At 42.6% G+C, this 21311-nt stretch overlaps 1 protein-coding gene across 1 annotated transcript in view; it reads left to right on the plus strand.

Moving 5' to 3' along the window:
* The window catches only part of LOC129703781 (uncharacterized), a 212231-nt gene extending 197284 nt beyond the window's left edge, over positions 1–14947 (plus strand). Inside the window, exons 69-72 of the mRNA XM_055646491.1 lie at positions 6304–6492; positions 9959–10005; positions 11801–11907; positions 14130–14947. Coding sequence (XP_055502466.1) covers positions 6304–6492; positions 9959–10005; positions 11801–11907; positions 14130–14186 — 400 coding nt within the window. The 3' untranslated portion in view covers positions 14187–14947. The remainder of the gene's footprint in view (positions 1–6303; positions 6493–9958; positions 10006–11800; positions 11908–14129) is intronic.
* Positions 14948–21311: the final 6364 nt, after the last annotated feature.

The raw sequence follows: 21311 nt of genomic DNA on the forward strand, positions 1-21311 counted from the left end.
TGTTTGATATTTCTATTTACAATTTTGATGTTTCTTTATGTTGCATGGTTATTAAGTTTGTGGATCACACTGGAATTGGTGGTATGGTGGAGTGTAAAAAGGTTTCCCAAGATAAACTGGGCCAATAGTCTGAAGAGAATCCAAATGTTTTAATTGAAAATTTAAAGAGATTTTAAGAAATACACTAGGGAAAGAGAGTAACTAGAAAGAAAATAGAGCCCCTCAGAAATCAAAGTGGTCATTTACGTGTATAGCTGCAAGAGATGGGCAAGGTCCTCAATGATCCTTCGTGAGTATTTCTCCTGTTTTTATTGTGGCGGAGGTTGCAGGTAGTGGACAGTAAGACTTTTTTTCACCCAGTTTTATTCCACCAGGGAGGTTTTACCCTCCACTACCTGCAACCACCTTCAACTAGCATCACAATCGGCTTCGACTAAAAAATGACCGATTTTTAAAACGGCAACTTATTTTTAGTCGCGGTCGGTTTTTAATTTTTTGAAATAATCGCCGGAACATAGAAGAAGCGGAAACCGCTTTTGACCATTAGGGAGACTGATAAAAATCCCCGAGAACCTCCGGGAACCGCACGGAAACCTTGGGTGGGACGCAAAGTCTCCAGAGGTTTCCGTTCAGGTTTCCTAAGTGGGACAGGGGCATAAGGAACCTCAGACAGTTAAGATAGTAACTCAGCAGGACAGGCAGCATCTCTGGAGAGAAGGAATGGGTAATATTTCAGGTTGAAACTTCTTCAGAGTCGAAATGTCACCCATTCCTTCTCTCCAGAGATGCTGCCTGTCCTGTTGAGTTACTCCAGCTTTTTGTGTCTATCTGTAGTTCGTAACTACACATTCAGACAGTTAATGCAGTTCCAGAAATAGTGGATGTATTAGTAATAATCTTTCAAAACTCTTTAGATTCTGGAGTAGTTCCTGAAGATTGGCGGGTAGCAAACGTAACCCCACTATTTAAGAAGGGAGGGAGAGAGAAAATGGGGAATTACAGACCAGTTAGTCTAACATCGGTAGTGGGGAAACTGCTAGAGTCAGTTATTAAAGATGGGATAGCAGCACATTTGGAAAGTGGTGAAATCATTGGACAAAGTCAGCATGTTTTTACGAAGGTAAATCATGTCTGACGAATCTTATACTTTTTTTCGAGGATGTAACAAGTACCGTGGATAGGGGAGAACCAGTCCACTGTGGTGTATCTGGACTTCCAGAAGGCTTTCGACAAGGTCCCACAAAAGAGATTAGTATACAAACTTAAAGCACATGGCATTGGGGGTTCAGTATTGATGTGGATAGAGAACTGGCTGGCAAACAGGAAGCAAAGAGTAGGAGTAAACGGGTCCTTTTCACATGGCAGGCAGTGACTAGTGGGGTACCGCAAGGCTCAGTGCTGGGACCCCAGCTATTTACAATATATATTAATGATCTGGATGAGGGAATTGAAGGCAATATCTCCAAGTTTGCGGATGACACTAAGCAGGGGGGCAGTGTTAGCTGTGAGGAGGATGCTAGGAGACTGCAAGGTGACTTGGATAGGCTGGGTGAGTGGGCAAATGTTGGGCAGATGCAGTATAATGTGGATAAATGTGAGGTTATCCATTTTGGTGGCAAAAACGGGAAAGCAGACTATTATCTAAATGGTGGCCGATTGGGAAAGGAGGAGATGCAGCGAGACCTGGGTGTCATGGTACACCAGTCATTGAAGGTAGGCATGCAGGTGCAGCAGGCAGTAAAAAAAGCGAATGGTATGTTAGCTTTCATTGCAAAAGGATTTGAGTATAGGAGCAGGGAGGTTCTACTTCAGTTGTACAGGGTCTTGGTGAGACCACACCTGGAGTATTGCGTACAGTTTTGGCCTCCAAATCTGAGGAATGACATTATTGCCATAGAGGGAGTGCAGAGAAGGTTCACCAGACTGATTCCTGGGATGTCAGGACTCTTCTTATGAAGAAAGACTGGCCATAGACTTGGTTTATACTCTCTAATTTAGGAGATTGAGAGGGGATCTTATAGAAACTTACAAAATTCTTAGGGGGTTGGACAGGCTAGATGCAGGAAGATTGTTCCTGATGTTGGGAAAGTCCAGGCCAAGGGGTCACAGCTTAAGTATAAGGGGGAAACCGAGATGAGAAGAACGTTTTTCACACAGAGAGTGGTGAATCTCTGGAACTCTCTGCCACAGAGGGTAGTTGAGGCCAGTTCATTGGCTATATTTAAGAGGGAGTTAGATGTGGCCCTTGTGGCTAAGGGGATTAGGGGGTATGGAGAGAAGGCAGGTACGGGATACTGAGTTGGATGATCAGCCATCATCATATTGAATGGCAGTGCAGGCTCGAAGGGCTGAATGGCCTACTCCTGCACCTAACTTCTATGTTTCTATGTTTCTATGTCTTGTGTATATTAAAGATGGCCTAGAGCATTTGAAGGTCAATAAATCTCCTGGGCCTGATTAGACATCTGGGAAGCTACAAAAAAAATGGTGAAAGTCCTAGTTGAGATATATGAATCATCATTTGTCATGGGTGAGGAAATGGATGACTGGAGGTGGCTAATGATGAGCCTCTATTTAAAAAGGATTGCAAGTAAAAGCCTGTAAATGATAGACCAGTGAGCCTCATATCGGTGGTAGGCAGTTGACTGGAGAGAATTGTGAAGCGTAAGATATATATACAGTTAGATGGACAGGGGCCGATTAAGGATGCTTTTGATGTGGGAGATCACGTTTTATGATATTGATTGACTTTTTTGAAGAAGTAAACAAAAAGGCAGACACGGCAAAGCCGTAGATATTGTCTACATGGACTTCAACAAGCCTTTGATAAGGTTCCGCATGGTTTGGTTTGGCAAGTTAGATTGCACGGCATTCATGGAGAGTTAGTTACCTGCCACAGAAATGTTTTCATGGAGGGAACCAGAGGGTGGCAGTGGAAGGTTGTGTTTTAGACAGGAAACCTGTGACTAGTGGTGTGTCTCAGAGATCAGTGCTGGGCCCATTGTGTTTGTGGTTTATATTAATGATTTGGATGAGAATGTACAAAGCATTATTAGTAAGTTTGCATATGACATTAAAATACTGTAGATGATATCGTAGACAGTGTAGATGGTTATCAAAATTTACAGCAGGATCTTGATCAGCTGTGGAATAGGGTTGATGTGGCAAATTAAGTTTAATGCAGATACGTGCATGGTGTTGTATTTTGGGAAGTCAAACCAGGCCAGGATCTTCACAGTGAATATGAAGGGCCCTGGGTAGTGTAATAGAGCAGAGGAATGTACAACAGGTAGATAGTTCTTTGAAAGTGGCATCACAGGTTGATAGGATAGTAAAGAAGGATATTGATCCATTGACCTTCACAGCATAAAGTATAGAAGTCAGGACATCGTGTTAGGGTATAAAGTATAGTGTTACAATTGTACAAGACATCGGTGAGGCCACATTTGGAGTATTGTGTTTAGTTTTGTTCATCCTGCTGTATGAGGCTGAGGGGTGATCTTTATAGAGGTGTATAAAATCACGATGGGAATAGATGGGGTGAATACAGTGAGTCTTTAACTCGGGGCTTGGAACCAAGAACCAGAGGACATAGGTTTAAGGGGAGATTGGCAAGATTTAATGTGAACCCGAGAGGCAACTATTGCACTCAGAGAATGGTGGGTATACTGCCAGAAGGGATAGTTAAGGCAGGAACTATAATGCCATTTAAAGGACACTTGAAGAGCCAGGTGGACAGGACAGGTTTAGAGGGATAAGCGGACAAACACAGGCAAATGGGACCAGCTTAGAAGGGGTATAGTGGTCGGCATGGACAAGGGCCTGTTTCCGCGTTGTATCTCTAAAACTAAAACTAAGCGTGTAACCAGGTCCTTTGGCGAGTCTGCACTGACCAGCAATCCCCGCACATCAACACTATCCTATGCACACTAGGGCCAATTTACACATACACCAAGCCAATTAACCTACATACCTGTAGGTCTTTGGAGTGTGGGAGGAAACCGAAGATCTCAAAGAAAATGCACGCAGTCACAGGGAGAAGTTACAAACCTTGAAGTTTTCAACATGTTGAAAAATTAGCGGCGACTAGAATGAATCCGCCATGGAGAGTAGCGAGAATTCTCGTGCCATAGGTGAGTCGCCAGGAGGTCCTAATGGGTTGCCATGAGGTTGAAGGTTCTTGTAGGTTATAGCTGGTGCTGACCGGTGAATTTCATTAGCTCATCGGGAAAAAAAAGGTAAGCAGTAGTTTTCAGTGCCAAGGACAGCCGACCGGTAATGTTAAATGTCCGCTGAGCTTCACACCCATGTATCTCTGGCTTCTTAAAAGTTGTCTCCACTCCTTCTCCCCCCTTCTCTCCCCCCACCCCACCCCACCACCCTATTTTAAAGGACTTACCGTACACTCTGCTTTAGCCGTCTTTTAATAGCACCAACCTTCCTGTTCATCGCGGTGTGTGTGCCTGTTTTCACCTTGGCTTTGCACCGTGTGAATTTCACTCAGACACAGCCCCCCCCCCCCCCCCCCCCCCCCCCCCCGCTTGTCCTGTCCCCCGCTTGAATAACGGGCTGGTGAAGGAAGCGATGTGTTTGTGTGTGTGTGTGTATGTTCCACTTGACAGTCGCCGGCAGTTGCGGTGATTTCTTACAATGTTATTGTGTCTGTACGGTTTGAGTTATAAGGAAAGGCTGGATAGGCTGGGTCTTTTCTCCCTGGAGCGAAATGGCGTGGGGTGCCTTTGCAGAAGATTATAACATCATAAGCGGCATCAATAAGGTGAATAGCCACTGTTTTTTCCTCCCAGGTAGGGCAGTCTAGAACTAGACGGCATGGGTTTAAGGTGAGAGTGGAAAGATTTAAAAGGAACATTAGGTACACACACTATGGTGCATATGTGGAAGGTGCTGCCGGAGGAAGTGGTTGAGGTGGGTACACATAAAACATTTACAAGACATTTGTTACTGGATAGGAAGGTTTAGAGGGATATGAGCCAGACACCAGCAAGTAAGACTTGGTCAGCTTGGACAAGTTGGGATGAAGAGTTTGTTTCCATGCCTTCAGATTCATCCCATTATTCATCCCATGTGTCTGTTCATCACTTTAACATTTCCAAACACATGTTTAAGATATATCAACTGCCACTGAAGATCAATGGGTTTGCCTCAGGTTTGCCTCTAAATCACACTTAATTTTCAAATCACATTAAAAAAAATAAGCACAACTTCAGCTCAGCTGTTCAATGTTGCACTGATCTATTGGTCAAAACATTGACATAAAGCCCCTTCAATCAATCAATCAATCAATCAATCAATCAATTTTATTTGTCACTTGCACTTATGTATTGAATGAATGAGTTTGCCAGCAGCAGTACATTAAAAAAGAACACACAATACACAATATAAATTTACATAAACATCCACCACAGCATTCATCACTGTGGTGGAAGGCACAAAAATTGGCCAGTCCTCCATTTTCCCCCGTGGTCGGGACCTCAACCCTCCGCTACAGGCGTCCAGATGTACAGACAAGGTAAGTCCAAGTAAGTCCTGAATCTGTGCCTCCCCACCAGAGACCGCGGCGGCTTCAAGGTGGTGTAGGCCGCAGGCCAGCGGTCAAAGATTTAAAATTTCCACAGCCAGAAGCACTGCAGACCTCAGGGCCGGCGGTCAGAGCTCCTCTCCAGGGTTCCCAGGCGAGGGGCCCTGCTGGATTGGTGGCATTGAAGATCCAAGGCATTATTTCAAGAAAAAGCTGGAGAGTTAAACTTAGTTTCTTGGCCAATATATACATCTCAATCAACCTCATTAAACAAGTTTATTTAGTTATTATTACGTTGCTGTTGTGTACAAAGCTGTGAGCAAATGGACGATACTTAAAAAAGCACCTTAAAAAAACTCTTATGGGTCTGTCCTACTTACGCAATTTTTCCGGCGACTGCCAGCACCCGTGATAGGTCGTTGTAGGTCGCTGAAAATGTTCAACATGTTGAAAACCCAGCGGCAACCAGAACAAAATACGACTCCTTGGGCGACTACTCACGACCATACTGGCTTCACCCATGACGCCGAGGTGTCGCCTGTATGGTCGTGAGTAATCTCCTCAGTCGCCCAAAGTGTTGTAGCGTCATTCTGGTCATGTTGAAAATTTTCAGCGACCTGCAACGACCTATTATGGGTACCGGCAGTCGCCAAAAAAGTCGCATAAGTGCGACAGACCCATTAGGAACTCAAAAGTTGAGATAAACATGCTAATCTTTTAACTTGATATTTTGCCAGTCCCTAATGCCGCTGTGTTTTTTCCAGATGCGTTCCACACTCAATATATTCTAGCTTCGGTGACCGCTGCGAACATCTATCAATGAATCTCAGAGCATTTTTTGGCATTTTGTTTGGAGCTTTAGCATTCTTGTTGTTACTGCTGTTAGCCATATTTTTAATTGTGTGGAAGTGCAAATCAAATGGACGGAACAGATTGATAAATGACACAAACAGGTACATTATTCTTTATATTGCTTCAAATTATGCAGAATTACATGGAAGATGCACCTTTGTTACTGTGTATCCAATGTTATTAATTTCCATGTGTTTGAGAAGGAATTGCAGATGCTGGAAAATCGAAGGTAGACAAAAGTGCTGGGAAACTCAACGGGTGCAGCAGGAGCGAAGGAAATAGGCAACGTTTCGGGCCAAAACCCTTCTTCAGACTGATGTAGGGTGGGGAGAAGAAAGTAAAAAGGAAGAGGAGGAGCCTGATGGCTGAGGGAGAGCATAGAGGGGGAGGAGACAGTAAGGGCTACTGGAAATTGGAGAATTTAATGTTTATGCCGCTAGGGTGCAGACTGCCCAAGGGAATATGAGGTGCTGCTCCTCCAATTTCCGGTGGTGTTCAGCCTGGCCATGGAGTAGGCACTAACATACACCTGGACCATTTCCGACACTTCCCTACAATTTCTTGACCTCACTATCTCCATCGCAGGTGATAGACTTCTGACCGACATCCACTATAAACCCACTGACTCCCATGGCTATCTTAACTACTCTCCTTCCCACCCTGCTTCCTGTAAGGACTCCATCCCCTACTCCCAATTCCTCCGTCTATGCTGCATCTGCTTCCAGGATGTGGTATTTCGCACCAAGGCATCAGAAATGAACTAATTCTTCAGGGAACAGGGATTCCCCTCGCCCACTATAGATGAGGCTCTCACCAGGGTCTCTTCCATACCCCGTAACACTGCTCTCTCTCCCCATCCCCCTACTCATAATAAGGGCAGAGTCTTCCTAGTCCTCACCTTTCACCCCTCTAGCCATCACATACAACAAATACTCCTCCGTCATTTTTGCCACCTCCAACGTGACCCCACCTCTCGCCACATCTTCCCATCTCCCCCCTGTCTGCTTTCCGCAAAGACCACTCCCTCCATAATGCCCTTGTCAATTCTTCCCTTCCCTCCCGCACCATCCCCTCCCCGGGCACTTTCCCTTGCAACCGCAAGAGATGCTACACTTGTCGCTTTACCTCCCCCCTCGACTCCATTCAAGGACCCAAGCAGTCGTTCCAGGTGCAACAGAGGTTCGCCTGCATCTCCTCCAACCTCATCTATTGCATCCACTGCTCTAGATGTCAGCTGATCTACATCGGTGAGACCAAGCGTCGGCTTGGCGATCGTATCGCCGAACACCTCCGCTCGGTCCGCATCAACCAACCTGATCTCCTGGTGGCTCAGCACTTCAACTCCCCCTCCCATTCTGAATCCGACCTCTCTGTCCTGGGCCTCCTCCATGGCCAGAGTGAGCACCACCGGAAATTGGAGGAGCAGCACCTCATATTCCGCTTGGGCAGTCTGCACCCTCGCACCCTCGCGGCATAAACATTGAATTCTCCAATTTCCGGTAGCCCTTGCTGTCTCCTCCCCCTCTGAGCTCTCCATCACCCCTCGAGCTCCTCCTCTTCCTTTTTACTTTCTTCTCCCCACCCTACATCTGTCTGAAGAAGGGTTTCGGCCCGAAACATTGTCTAATTCCTTCGCTCCATAGATGCTTATTCATTTCCATGTTCATCACCAAAACCAGGGTGTGCTGTAAACCAAAACTGCTGTCAATCAGAATTGTAATTACAACAGTTGATAATGAAAGAACAATTAACTGTAGGTTTTGATTTTGTTTATAAATGAAAATACATTTCTTAAAAATTAGATTTTGATTTATTATTGTCATGTGTACCAAAGTACTGGGCTTTGCATGCTATCCAAACAGATGAGGTAACACAATAAAGAAAACACAAGTGCAATAGTCAGAGCATAGGGGAAGATGCAGAATTGAGAATATAGTTCTCAGCATTGTAGTGCATCAGTTTTACAGACAAAGCACAAAGTTCATAATCGGGTAGAGGTGAATTGGACAGTACCATAGTTTATGAAAGGACCGTTCAGAAGTCTGATAACATTGGGGAAGAAGCTGTTCCTGAATCTGGTAGTGTGTGCTTTCAAGCCTCTGTACCCTCTGCTGGATGGGAGAAGGAGAAAAGAGCAGAGGTGCATGGTTCAGCTGTTCAACACCAAGATGTGGGACTCGGGGCTCCATCCAGGTCTGCAACTTATATGCTGGCCATTAGTGAGGACTGATAGCGTTGCTCTGTCTTTTGAGTCCTAAAGTCACCCTCGTCACCCCGTACTGGATCTGATCGAAGCCGCCGTCTCCTCCTCTTGTGTAGGAAGGAACTGCAGATGCTGGTTTAAACTGAAGATAGACACAAAAAGCTGGAGTAACTCAGCGGGTCAGGCAACATCTCTGGAGAGAAGGAATGGGTGACGTTTCAGGCCAACACCCTTCTTCAGACAGGTTAAGGATAAGGACAACAACAGATGCAGATGATGATGTGGAGAGATAAAGAACAATGAAAGAAAGATATGCAAAAAAGTAACGATGATAAAGGAACCAGGCCATTGTTAGCTGTTTGTAGGGTGAACATGAGAAGCTAGAGTGACTCAGGTGGGGGAGGTTTAGAGAGAGAGGGTTTAGAGAGCTGGGGCTACCTGAAGTGAGATCAATCAATATTCATACCACTGGGCTGTAAGCTGCCCAAGCGAAATATGTTTCCCTTATCCCTAACCAGTCTGAAGAAGGGTCTAGACCCGAAACGTCACCCATTCCTTCTGTCCAGAGATGCTGCCTGCCCTACTGAGTTACTCCAGCTCAGACATCAGTCAGGAATGTGACAGGATATTCTCTATTTGCATGGTAGAACACACCTCCAACAAGACTGAGCACCCAGAATAAAGCAGCTATTTTGAGCAGTATGCCATCTTGCACCACCACCGCACAGTTGCTTCAATGGGTATCTCAACAAACTGCAGTGCACTTGCTTGCCAAGGCTATTCCATTATACCCCCCCCCCCCCTTCTCTCTAAGACCAAGACCTCTAGCACATGAAGGACAAATACAGCAAGTGCATGGGGACACCACACCACACCATACACCACCCTGACATGGAAATGTATTTCAGTTTCGACATCATCATAGCTGGATTTCACTGCTGAGGTGTACCTTCATGAGAAAATGTGTAGCTTCTTAGCAGGGCAGCTCCCAGTAGTTTTTTTTTAAGGAAATCGGCAATGAGCAGTAAATAGCAGATACTGAAAATGTTTTGGGGCAAGTTTACATCTGAGTTTCATATTATCTTATATTTAATCAATGTAAGTGTGGTACGTTCTGTCCACCATCCATATTGTCTACATGGTAGTGACCTTGGACATTATCTAGTTATCCCAAGTATTCCATATTTGACCCTCCCCATAGACCTTTAAAAAATGTTATCCAACTTCTAAAGGGTTCTAAAACTTTCTGAAGGGACCCACCTCTTCCTCTTGGGGAAGAAAATGCAAAAAACCTGCTATAGCTCTAGGCAGGCTTCTGATAGTTGAATCATTAGGTTTGTTGACAGCTCAATATTGTTTTGCAGCATTGGAGATGTGGATCGGCAAATATTTTCTTGGCAAACTAGTCCATGTAAGTATTTTAATCACAATCTTATAAGTTGATACACGGGCCTCTCCAGGTAGATATTTGATCTTTGATCTCATGTTAAATGTTGCCATTGTATAGTTATTGCATTGCTTTAAATACTTTTACATTTTGTCGTGGTAGAGTTAACTAAATAGTGGGGTTCATTTCAACTATTTAGCAAGCCAAGAGCACTTTTAGTTTAGTTTAGTTTGGAGATACAGTGCTGAAACAAGTCTGCACCGACCAGTGATCCCCACACATTAACTCCATCCTACACTAACATATATATTTGCATTTATACCAAGCCAATTAACATACAAACCTATATGCCTCTGGAATGTGGGAGGAAACCAAAGATCTTTAGGAAAACCCACGTAGGTCTCTGGGAGAATGTACATACTCTGTACAGACAAGCACCTGTAGTCAGGATCGCTGGCACTGTAAGGCAGTAGCTCTACTACCATGCTGCCCACTTGTTATTACTGTTAGTCTCATATTCTGTAGCATAGGAGCACCACCACCTGGAAGTTGCCCTCCAATTTACACTCTATCCTGACTTGAAAATATGGAAATATGGAAACATAGTTGCAGGAGTAGGCCATTCGGCCCTTCCAGCCATTCAATATGATCATGGCTGATCATCCAAAATCAGTACCCCATTCCTGCTTTCCTCCCATGTCCCTTGATTCCGTTAGCCCAAAGAGCTATTAGATAGATCACCATTCCTTCAGTGTACTGAATCAAAATCCCAGAACTCCCTCTTCAATAACCTTGTGGGCATATGCACACATCAAGGACTGTAGCGGTTACTGAAGGAACTCACTACCACCTTCTCAATGGCAATTAAAACTGGGCAATAAATGTTGGCCCAGCCTGCACAGCCCACATTCCTTGAATGAATTCAAAAATCTTGACTTTGATAGTAACTGACATAGCACAATAACAAAGATTTATCACTTTTAGTTGGGCCATGTTATAAGATTGTCGGTTATTCTGTCGAATCTATTGAAATAAATTGTGTTTCATTGATATAAGCACCATAATATTTGTACAGCTCAATATTCTGCCCAACGTCTAAGCAGTAGTTATGAAGTTGTGGCATGGAATGCTACTGGAGTTTCCACTGCTTCCCAGAATCGGCCATCTTTCCCAAGATTTCCTATTGGAAGAAACAGCAAAATTAAACTACAACTTTTAATATATTCCATTAGCAAATTAAAACAAGATATTAAAGAAGAGGGAGTTCTATCTGACAGATTTACCTTCATCAGTAACATGGAACCATTTAGCTTAAAAATGACTAGAATATTTAGAATGGCTAGAAGCAGTTAGACAAGTACATGGATAGGACAGATTTGGAGGAATATGGACCAAATGAGGGCAGGTAGGTCTAGTGTAGCTGGGACATGTTGGCCGATGTGGGTAAGATGGGGCAAAGGGCCCGTTTCCATGCTGTATCACTATCTCTCGTGGTTCTAGTATCTAGCTTTGCTACATCTAAAGTGGAAGTTAAAACACATGGCGATGACTTACTGTTTGCAAGGGGATCAAATGTAATAGACAAGCTGGGAAAATCAAAGCTCAGCAAACATCAGTAACCAAACTACCCTACAGTATGGCACTCACTTATCTGCCTCGATCAGCAAACCACTAGTCATGCAACTATTTACAGCTACATTGGCATGTTTTTTTTTTATTTTCACATGACAATTGAAACTAGATGCAGTTGGAAATGTTTTCTCAAGCTTTTTGAACACAGTGTCCATGAAAAACTAATGAAATGTATTTATTATTTCAGTTTCTTCTAAAATAAAAGATACAAGCATCTTGCCTACTTTGAATGAAAATAATCTGTCATCTTTGGCCTGGAAACCACATCTTGCAAATGTCAACACTGCAGCACAGGTACGAAAATAATAAACAATAAGCCCATAGTTTGCATTAGGGTGTAAATATTGTTTTGCTTGCAGTATAACACAATATTTCTTAATAAATGGGGTTTGGTAACATTATGGTAAAAGCATTAACCTCACAAACTGCAATTGTTAATATTAAAGAGCACCTTCATCATGATTACAGGCTTTTGTATTCCTTTTAGCTTAAACCAAAAGTATGATATTGACAACTTCCATGATTATTCTCAGTTGTTATAATTGTTATCCTTGTTTTAATTAGTTAGACCAAGTCAATGGATATTTTTAAAGCAGAGATAGATAGATTATTGATTAGTACAGGTGTTGGGGGTTATGGGGAGAAGGCAGGAGAATGAGGTTAGGAGAGAGAGATAGATCATCCATGATTGAATAGCAGACTAGATGGGCCAAATGGCCTAATTCTGCTCTTATCATTTATGACCTTATGACTTTCACTGTTTGTTTTCCAAGTCCTAATTATTTTTCACTCAAAAAGACGTCCAGAACAGCTTAAGGAACATGTAGCTATAGTTGCTCACAGAAGGTTAGCAGCCAAGTATTTTTAACATTTATTTCCTGACAACTATAGAAGCAGTGTATTTGAATTTCATAATTATACAATAGTTACACATTAGATGGACACAAAATGCTGGAGTAACTCAGTGGGTTGAGCAGCACATCTGGAGAGAAGGAATGGGAGACTTTTCGAGTCGAGGTCCTTCTTTAGACTGGGCGTCAGGGGAGAGTGAGACTAGAGATATGGATGTGCAAGGTGTGAAAACGACAGATCAAAGGAGACAATGTCAAGGAAATGTAGAATTGGCTGAGGGGAAGGTGACAAGAAGGCGTATAGACAGTAAAATTAATCAGGAGGATAGAAAAACAAATCAGAGAACTAGGGTGAGGGAGGGACACAGAGAGAGGGAAAGCAAGGGTTACTTGAAGTGAAAGAAATCAATATTGATACCACTAGGTTGTAATCTGTTCTCATACCTGGTTGGCACTCCATACAGCTGATGGTTCAGTAGAGAATTGCTGACCTGCTGCAGGTCAGTTCATTTCTGAAGTCTACTCATGGACATTGTAATGAAGAAGTCAGGAACAGTCTAGAGTTTAGATATATAGGCACATCTGAACTCCTACACCGACACTGGACTTAGCAACGAGTACACACAATCGTTTTCTGAAGGACAGACGTATTTCATATCTGATCCTTCAACTATACTACTGAGATAGCTATTTTTATTTAATTGTTTTACGTGGCATACCTTCACAGCAGGGTAGTGGAATCCTTTAGCAGAGGCCTTATTGCCACTCAACCACCCTGCGTCAAGGGATGGTGGAATCAACCAGGGCTCACATTTCAGCTCAGTTTGGTACTTCAGAGCCACAGAACAATGAGGCTTCCGATGCAGAATGTGGACACGTCAGTGATAGATATTCTACTAATCTCTCACTGTGTTCTGGTAATTTGTGAAATCTGTTTAGCTACCCTGTTTTCTGATTTACCACCTTTAAATCCTATATAGCTTCAGCACCTTGATTAGATTTCTTCATAACATTTCCTTTCGAATCAAAGAGATACCCCAACGTCTATTTCCCACAAGATATGATGAATTAGCCAAACATTGCAGTCTAATTTAGAGATTTCAAGTAATTGTTATTTTTCCACTGTATCTCTGACAGTATTACACCATTTAATTTATCCATGTTTGATGATGACGGCTGATTTATACATCAGTCTAAACATTATCAGTACAATAAAGCACAGAACGTTGCCACCTCAGTAGTTTTGGAATGTTTCCATAATCCATTCTCAGCACTTTTAGCAATAAAACTAAATATTTTCTCCTTCTGTTCAGAATAGAGCTTCCTATTTAAATCAAAATCAGTTATTAGATTTAGTTTAGTTCTTGTTTAGTTTAGATATAGAGTGCAGAACAAGGCACTTTGGCTCACCAAGTCCGCACCAACAAATGATCCTCGCACATTAACATACTAGGGACAGTTTTTACATTATACTAAGCCAATTAACCTACAAACCTGTAGGTCTTTTGGAGTGTGGGAGGAAACCGAGGTTCTTGGAGAAAACCCATGTGGTCACGGGGAGAACGTACAAAGTCCACCACCGTGCCGCCCCTCATTTTCTCTAATGTTTAGCCATTCAAATAACATTACCTACCATACCCAGTAAAATGTTCCTTTTTTTTTAAGATTAAAATTGAAAGACCATTCGTGAGAAGGAACGGCGATGAGTCCAATATACCATAAATCCACCAACCTGCCTTTTGAGAACTTCATTGATGCTCTGTTTTGTGCAACAAGTGACCTTTCAATTCCACCGTGAAACCATCACAGGGATCTGAGTTCATCAAATACATGTACTTCAATATATTTGAAATTATCTATGCTTTAAATCAACATTATTTTCTAGTCTTGTTTTAAACTACTGACACCGATGTTCAAATGAGTAATTATTATTTTTGGAATTGTTATGTTTTGATTCGTATAAAGACTAGTTTTATTCCTGCCTTCTATCCATACCGGCACCTTATTACTTATAGTCATGATCATTAATTACTTTGTAAAAGTTGCAAAGAAATGTTTTTGGGAAACTAAATGGATAAACTTTAATGCTGCACACAGCGCTGATAATGTAGCTCAATCCCTCAACATTTGTTTTAACTATTGAAATGTACAAATATAATTAAAAGCACATAATTGTATGTGTTTTAGAGCATTTTAATATATATATATTGATATATTGATATATTTTATATGAATAACTGGATTTTTTTTTGCATGGAATGTTACTATTTTACAATCTGATTTCTGGGATAAAATGTAATTTGTGTGTGAATGTTATACTTAATTTTTGTGAAGGTTGACAGAGTTTGCACTAGAAATTCACCTGCATTTTTAAATGCGTTAATCAATTTAAAGAAAATAGTTCAAAATTTCTGTTCCAAATATTACATTTTGAAACATTCAAATAAAGAAAACAACTGATTAAATTAGTGAAGAATTTCTATTCTGTTCTTTTCTGAAGAATAATGATATCTCTGGCAAATATTAAGGTTGATCCCAATAGATTTTACAAGTATATTGAGGGAAAAATGGTAACCAGAAACAAAATGGGACCGCTCAGAAATCAAAGCGGTCAGCTCTGTGGAGCCACAAGAGATGGGTAAGACCCTTAATGAGAATTTCTCCTCTGTTTTTACGATGGAGAAAGACATGAGGACTGAGGAACTTGGGGCAGTCAATGGAAGTGCCTTGAGAGCAGTAAGATTATGGTCGAGGAGGTGCTGAAGTATATGAAGATAGGCAGATCTCCTGTGCCAGATCTGATGCATTGTGGGAAGCTAGACAATAAATTACAGGTACATTGGCTATTAAATACAGGAGAGGTGCTGGAAGACTGGAGTGGCAAATGTTGTGCCTTTATTCATGAAGGGCTGCGGGGAAAATCCTGGGAACTACAGGCCAGTGAGCCTAACATCTGTGGTAGGAAAATTACTAGAGAGTATTCTGAGGGATAAGATGTACGTACACCTAGATGGATAAGAGCTGATTAGGGATAGTCAGCATGGGTTTACATGTGGGAGGTCGTATCTCACAAATCTGTTTGAGGTTTTGAAGATGTGGCCAAAAGGTTTGATGAAGTCAGAGCTGTAAATATTGTATATATGGATTTCAGCAAGCCATCTGACAAGATTCCAGAAGGTTGGCTGCTGTGGAAGGTTAGATTACATGGGATCCAAGGAGATCTTGCCAGCTGGATAGAAAATTGGCTTCATGTAAAGAAGCAGAGTGATAGTGGAAGGTTTTTTTTTGGACTGAAGGCCTGTGTCGAGTGGTGTGCCTCAGGATTCGGTGTTGGGTCCATTGCTGTTTGTCATCTGCATCAATGATTTGGATGAGAAGGTACAAGGCATGATTAACAAGTTTGCAGATGATACTAAAGTGGGTGGTATAATAGATAGTAGAGATGGTTGTCAAATATTGCAGCAGGATCTAATTGGTTGGGCAATGGTTGATGGAATTTAATACAGAAATGTGAGATGTTGCATTTTGAGAGCACTAACATTGGCAGAACATGGGTATAGGGATCTAGGAGTGCAAGTACATAGTTCTTTGAAAGTGGCATTATAGGTAGATAGGGTGGTAAAAAGGCTTTTGGCACATTGACCTTCATCAGTCCTTATTGAGCATAGAAGTTGAGAGGTCATGTTACGGTTATATGAGGCACACTTAGAATCTTGTGTTCAGTTTTGTTATTGGAAAGATGTTGTCAAGCTGGAAAGGATGCAGAGAAGATTTACCAAGACTCAAGGGCCTGAGCTATAGGGAGAGGTTGAGCAGGCTACAATTTTATTCCTTGGAGAGCAGGAGGATGAGGTGTAATCTTGTGAAGTTCAATAAAATCATGAGAGAAATAGATTGGTTAAGTGCACCGTCTGTTGCCCACAGTAGGGGCATCAAGGTTTAATAGGAATCGGAGGGGTATCTATTTTACACAAATGGTGGTGGGAGTATGGAACGAGCTGCCAGAAGAGGTAGTTGAAGCAGATACTATCGCAACGCTTAAGAAACATTGAGATAGATGCATGGATAGGATAGGTTTTGAGCTTTTTGCGCAAAAAGCAGGCAGGTGGGACTAGTGTAGATGGGGCATGTTGGTCGGTGTGGGCAAGTTGGGCTGTATGACGCTGACTCTATAATTTAATTTGCATTTGGGATGTAGGTAATATTCTACTGAATTCCTTACTGTCTATCAAAACGTATTTCCTCGTCCAGTGTCGACACCAAACAGTTTATTCTTAATTTCTTTCCTCTAACTGTTTAACTAGCTTGGGTTTCGTCCTCAGTCACAGCAACTTTGCAGCTGAACCTTGTCTTCATTCAACCTTCTCAAATAAGTTATTGATTTCAAATTTAACTTGATACATTTGGTGGGGATGAATAAGATCATGAAACGAATAGATCGGGTCGATGCACAGTCTCTTGCCCAGAGTAGGTGAATCGAGGACCAGAGGACATAGGTTTAACGTGAAGGAGGAAAGATGTAATAGGAAGCTGCCCGACGAGGTAGTTGAGGCAGGGACTATCCCAACATTTGAGAAGCAGTTCGACAGGTACATGGATAGGACACGTTTGGAGAGATATGGACCAAATGCTGGCAGGTGGGACTAGTGTAGCTGGGACAGGTTTGCCGGTGTGAGCAAGTCGGGCCAAAGGGCCTGTTTCCACACTGTGACTCTTTGACTTTATGACTCTTCGACTCTATACAGCCAGGAAACAGGCCCTTCAGCCCACTGAGTCCATGCCGACCTGTACACTAGTTATGTTTTCTCACTTTTGCATCCTAGACACGAGGGGCAATTTAGAGAAGCCAATTAACCTTCAAACCTGCATGTCCTTGGAATTTGTGAGGAAACCAGAGCGCCTGGTAGCAGCTCTACCACTGCACCACTGTGCTGCCCTAACTTCTACAAATAGTTATCTCAGTGTGACCTTGTTTCATGTCCACTTACTTATTCATGTTAATAAATTACTCCTATAAAATTCTCTGTGGGCTTCACAAAATAGATTTAGCCGAGACAGCGTTGGTTTTCACAAACTGAAGGATCACACTCATCAGTCACTCCACTCCCGGCCAGACCAGGCTCACAATAGCACAGCATCCACAGCAACAGACGATTCCATGTTTTTGTCGACAAACCCTCCATTTGATGGTAAGTGTGAAGGATTTAAAGAACTGAGCTCACACTGAGACAGAGAGCTCAGTAAAGAACTGAGCTCACATTTGTCCCCCTCACCAACTATGCGGTACCTGCTCACTCACATAATTGTTGAGTGTTGCTGGAGTCTGTTTTTTTGACTTTGTGCCTCAGCAAGGATGTGAAATAATGGATGATAAATAAAGTTAATCTGCACATCTCAAAGGACATCAGGAGCGCATTATGGCATTAGCAACTTTGTGCAACTTTTAGATTTAGAGATGCAGCGTGGAAACAGGCTCTTCGGCCCACAGTGTCCGCACCGACCAGCGATCCCCACACATTAACACTATTCTACACTAGGGACAATTTTCACATTTATACTCAGCCAATTAATCTACAAACCTGTAGGTCTTAGGAATTGGGAGGAAACCAAAGTTCTCAGAGAAAACCCACATGGCCATGGGGAGAACGTACATAGAAACATAGAAACATAGAAAATAGGTGCAGGAGTAGGCCATTCGGCCCTTTGAGCCTGCACTGCCATTCAATATGATCATGGCTGATCATTCAACTCAGTATCCTGTACCTTCCTTCTCTCCATACCCCCTGATCCTTTTAGCCATAAGGGCCACATCTAACTCCCTCTTAAATATAGCCAATGAACAGGCCTCAACTACCTTCTGTGGCAGAGAATTCCAGAGATTCACCACTCTCTGTGTGAAAAATGCTTTCCTCATCTCGGTCCTAAAAGATTTCCCCCTTATCCTTAAACTGTGACCCTTTGTTCTGGACTTCCCCAACACCGGGAACAATCTTCCTGCATCTAGCCTGTCCAACCACTAAAGAATTTTGTAAGTTTCTATAAGATCCCCCCTCAATCTTCTAAATTCTAGCGAGTACAAGTCGAGTCTATCCAGTCTTTCTTCATATGAAAGTCCTGACATCCCAGGAATCATTCTGGTGAACCTCCTCTGTACTCCCTTTATGTCAAGAATGTCTTTCCTCAGATTAGGAGACCAAAACTGTACGCAACACTCCAGGTGTGGTCTCACCAAGACCCTGTACAACTGCAGTAGAACCTCCCTGCTCCTATACTCAAATCCTTTTGCTATAAATGCTAACATACCATTCGCTTTCTTCACTGCCTGCTGCACCTGCATGCCTACTTTCAATGGCTGGTGTATCATGACACCCAGATCTCATTGCATCTCCCATTTTCCTAATTGGCCACCATTCAGATAACAGTCTACTCTCCTGATTTTGCCACCAAAATGGATAACCTCACATTTATCCACATTATGCTGCATCTGCCATGCATTTGCCCACTCACCCAGCCTATCCAAGTCACCTTACAGACTCCTAGCATCCTCCTCACAGCTAACACTGCCCCCCAGCTTCGTGTCATCCGCAAACTTGAAGATGTTGCATTCAATTCCCTCGTCCAAATCATTAATATATATTGTAAATAGCTGGGGTCCCAGCACTGAGCCTTGCAATACCCCACTAGTCACTGCCTGCCATTGTGAAAAGGATCTGTTTACTCCTACTTTTTGCTTCCTGTCTGCCAGCCAATTCTCTATCCACATCAATACTGAACCCCCAATACCGTGTGCTTTAGGTTTGTATACTAATCTCTTATGTGGGACCTTGTCAAATCCCTTCTGAAAGTCCAGATATAACACATCCACTGATTCTCCCTTATCCACTCTACTAGTTACGTCCTCGAAAAATTCTATAAGATTCGTCAGACATGATTTACCTTTCATAAATCCATGCTGACATTGTCCAATGAATTCACCACTTTCCAAATGTGACGCTATCCCATCTTTAATAACTGATTCTAGCAGTTTCCCCACTACCGATGTTAGACTAACTGGTCTGTAATTCCCCATTTTCTCTCTCCCTCCCTTTTTAAAAAGTGGGGTTACATTAGCTACCCTCCAATCCTCAGGAACTGCTCCAGAATCTAAAGAGTTTTGAAAAATTATCACTAATGCATCCACTATTTCTGGGGCTATTTCCTTAAGTACTCTGGGATGCAGCCTACAGTATCTGGCTCTGTACAGACAAGCACCTAGAGCCAGGATCAAACCCGGGACTCTGTCTCTATAAGGCAGCAACTCTACCACTGTGCCATCATACTACCTTCTTGGAAGTAATTCTGTGTTGGAAGCTATTTAATAATAGCATCAAATAAGGGAGAACCAGCCCCATTGGAGGTTTTGGTGCAGGAAATAGTGGACAGTAGAAATGAGCTGTTTCCACAGGGACCAGAAGGATCTCCTAACACACTAAACAATTGGAAGAGATTGGTTTGGCGGTTACTGCCCTAAATAAAACATGAAAATGCTGAAAACACTCAGCAGGTCAGGCAACATCTGTAGAAAGAAAGGTAATTAATGCCTCAGATCCAAGATTCATCATATGCTATTTTGATATGATTTGTTTGTTCTAAAACATGAATTCTGGTTCTATTCCCACAGATGCTGTCTGATCTGTATATTTTCAGCATTTCTATTTTTATTTCACATTTCCAGCATCTGCTGTTTTTTTTGTCTGAATTATCAAGCCCCATATGCCCAGAAGATAAATACAAAATGCTGGAGTAACTCAGCTGGACAGGCAGCATCTCTGGAGAGAAGGAATGGGTGATGTTTCGGGTCCATGAAGCCAATTTTCTATCCATTCAGCGATCTCTTTGCTTGGATCCCATGTGATCTAACGTTGAATCTTGTTGAATGACTGAAATCCATATTTGTGTCTACAGCTCTGCCTTCATCAACCCTTTTGGTCACATCCTCAAAAAACTCAGATTTGTGAGACATGACCTCCCACGTACAAACCATGTTGACTATTCCAATCAGCCCTTATCCATCCAAATGCATGTATATAATAAGCCTCAGAATACTCTATAGTAACTTTCTGACCACAGATGTTAAGCTCACTGGCCTGTAGTTCCCAGCCTTTTCCCTGCAGCCCTTCTTGAATAGAGGCACAGCATTTGCCACCTTCCAGTCATCCGGCACCATGCCAGTATTTAATGACCAATTGCAAATCCCAGCCAGAGCACCTGCAATTACCCCTCTAGCTTTCCACAGTGTCCTCACATATATCTGATCAGGCCAGGGAGATCTTCATACGTGTCTGAATGGTAGGACAAATGCCAGAGGTGAAAGGATGTAAATGGGATAAGGAGAGATGACGAGTTAAAAGTGAAATTGGAGGAAAGAATATAAGGGGAAGGGGAAAGGACAAAATGGGTGATCATCCAGGTGGCGGCACAGGGAAGATGGGGGGAGAAAAAAGAGAGGGGGTTTGTAGATTATTTACCTGAAATTGGAAAATGTAATGTTCATACCATTGAGTTGTAAGCTGCATATGCAGAATATGAGGTGCTGTTTCTCCAGTTTGCATGTGGCTTCACTTTGGCAATAGTGGAGACTCAGGACAGAAAGGTCAGTATGGGAATGGGAAGGGGGATTAAAATGGTTAGCAGCTGGGAGATCCAGCAGGCCTTGGTGGACCAGGGGTATGTGTCTGTTGAAGTGGTCACCTGGTTTACTTGGTCTCGCCAATGGAAAGGAGGCTGCTTGGGAAACTTACTACCCAATGATATAAACATTGCATTTTTGGTATCTAACCTACAAATAACCACCCACCCCACCCCCAT

The sequence above is a fragment of the Leucoraja erinacea genome, chromosome 14 (genome assembly GCF_028641065.1).
Source record: "Leucoraja erinacea ecotype New England chromosome 14, Leri_hhj_1, whole genome shotgun sequence".
NCBI lineage: Eukaryota > Metazoa > Chordata > Chondrichthyes > Rajiformes > Rajidae > Leucoraja > Leucoraja erinaceus.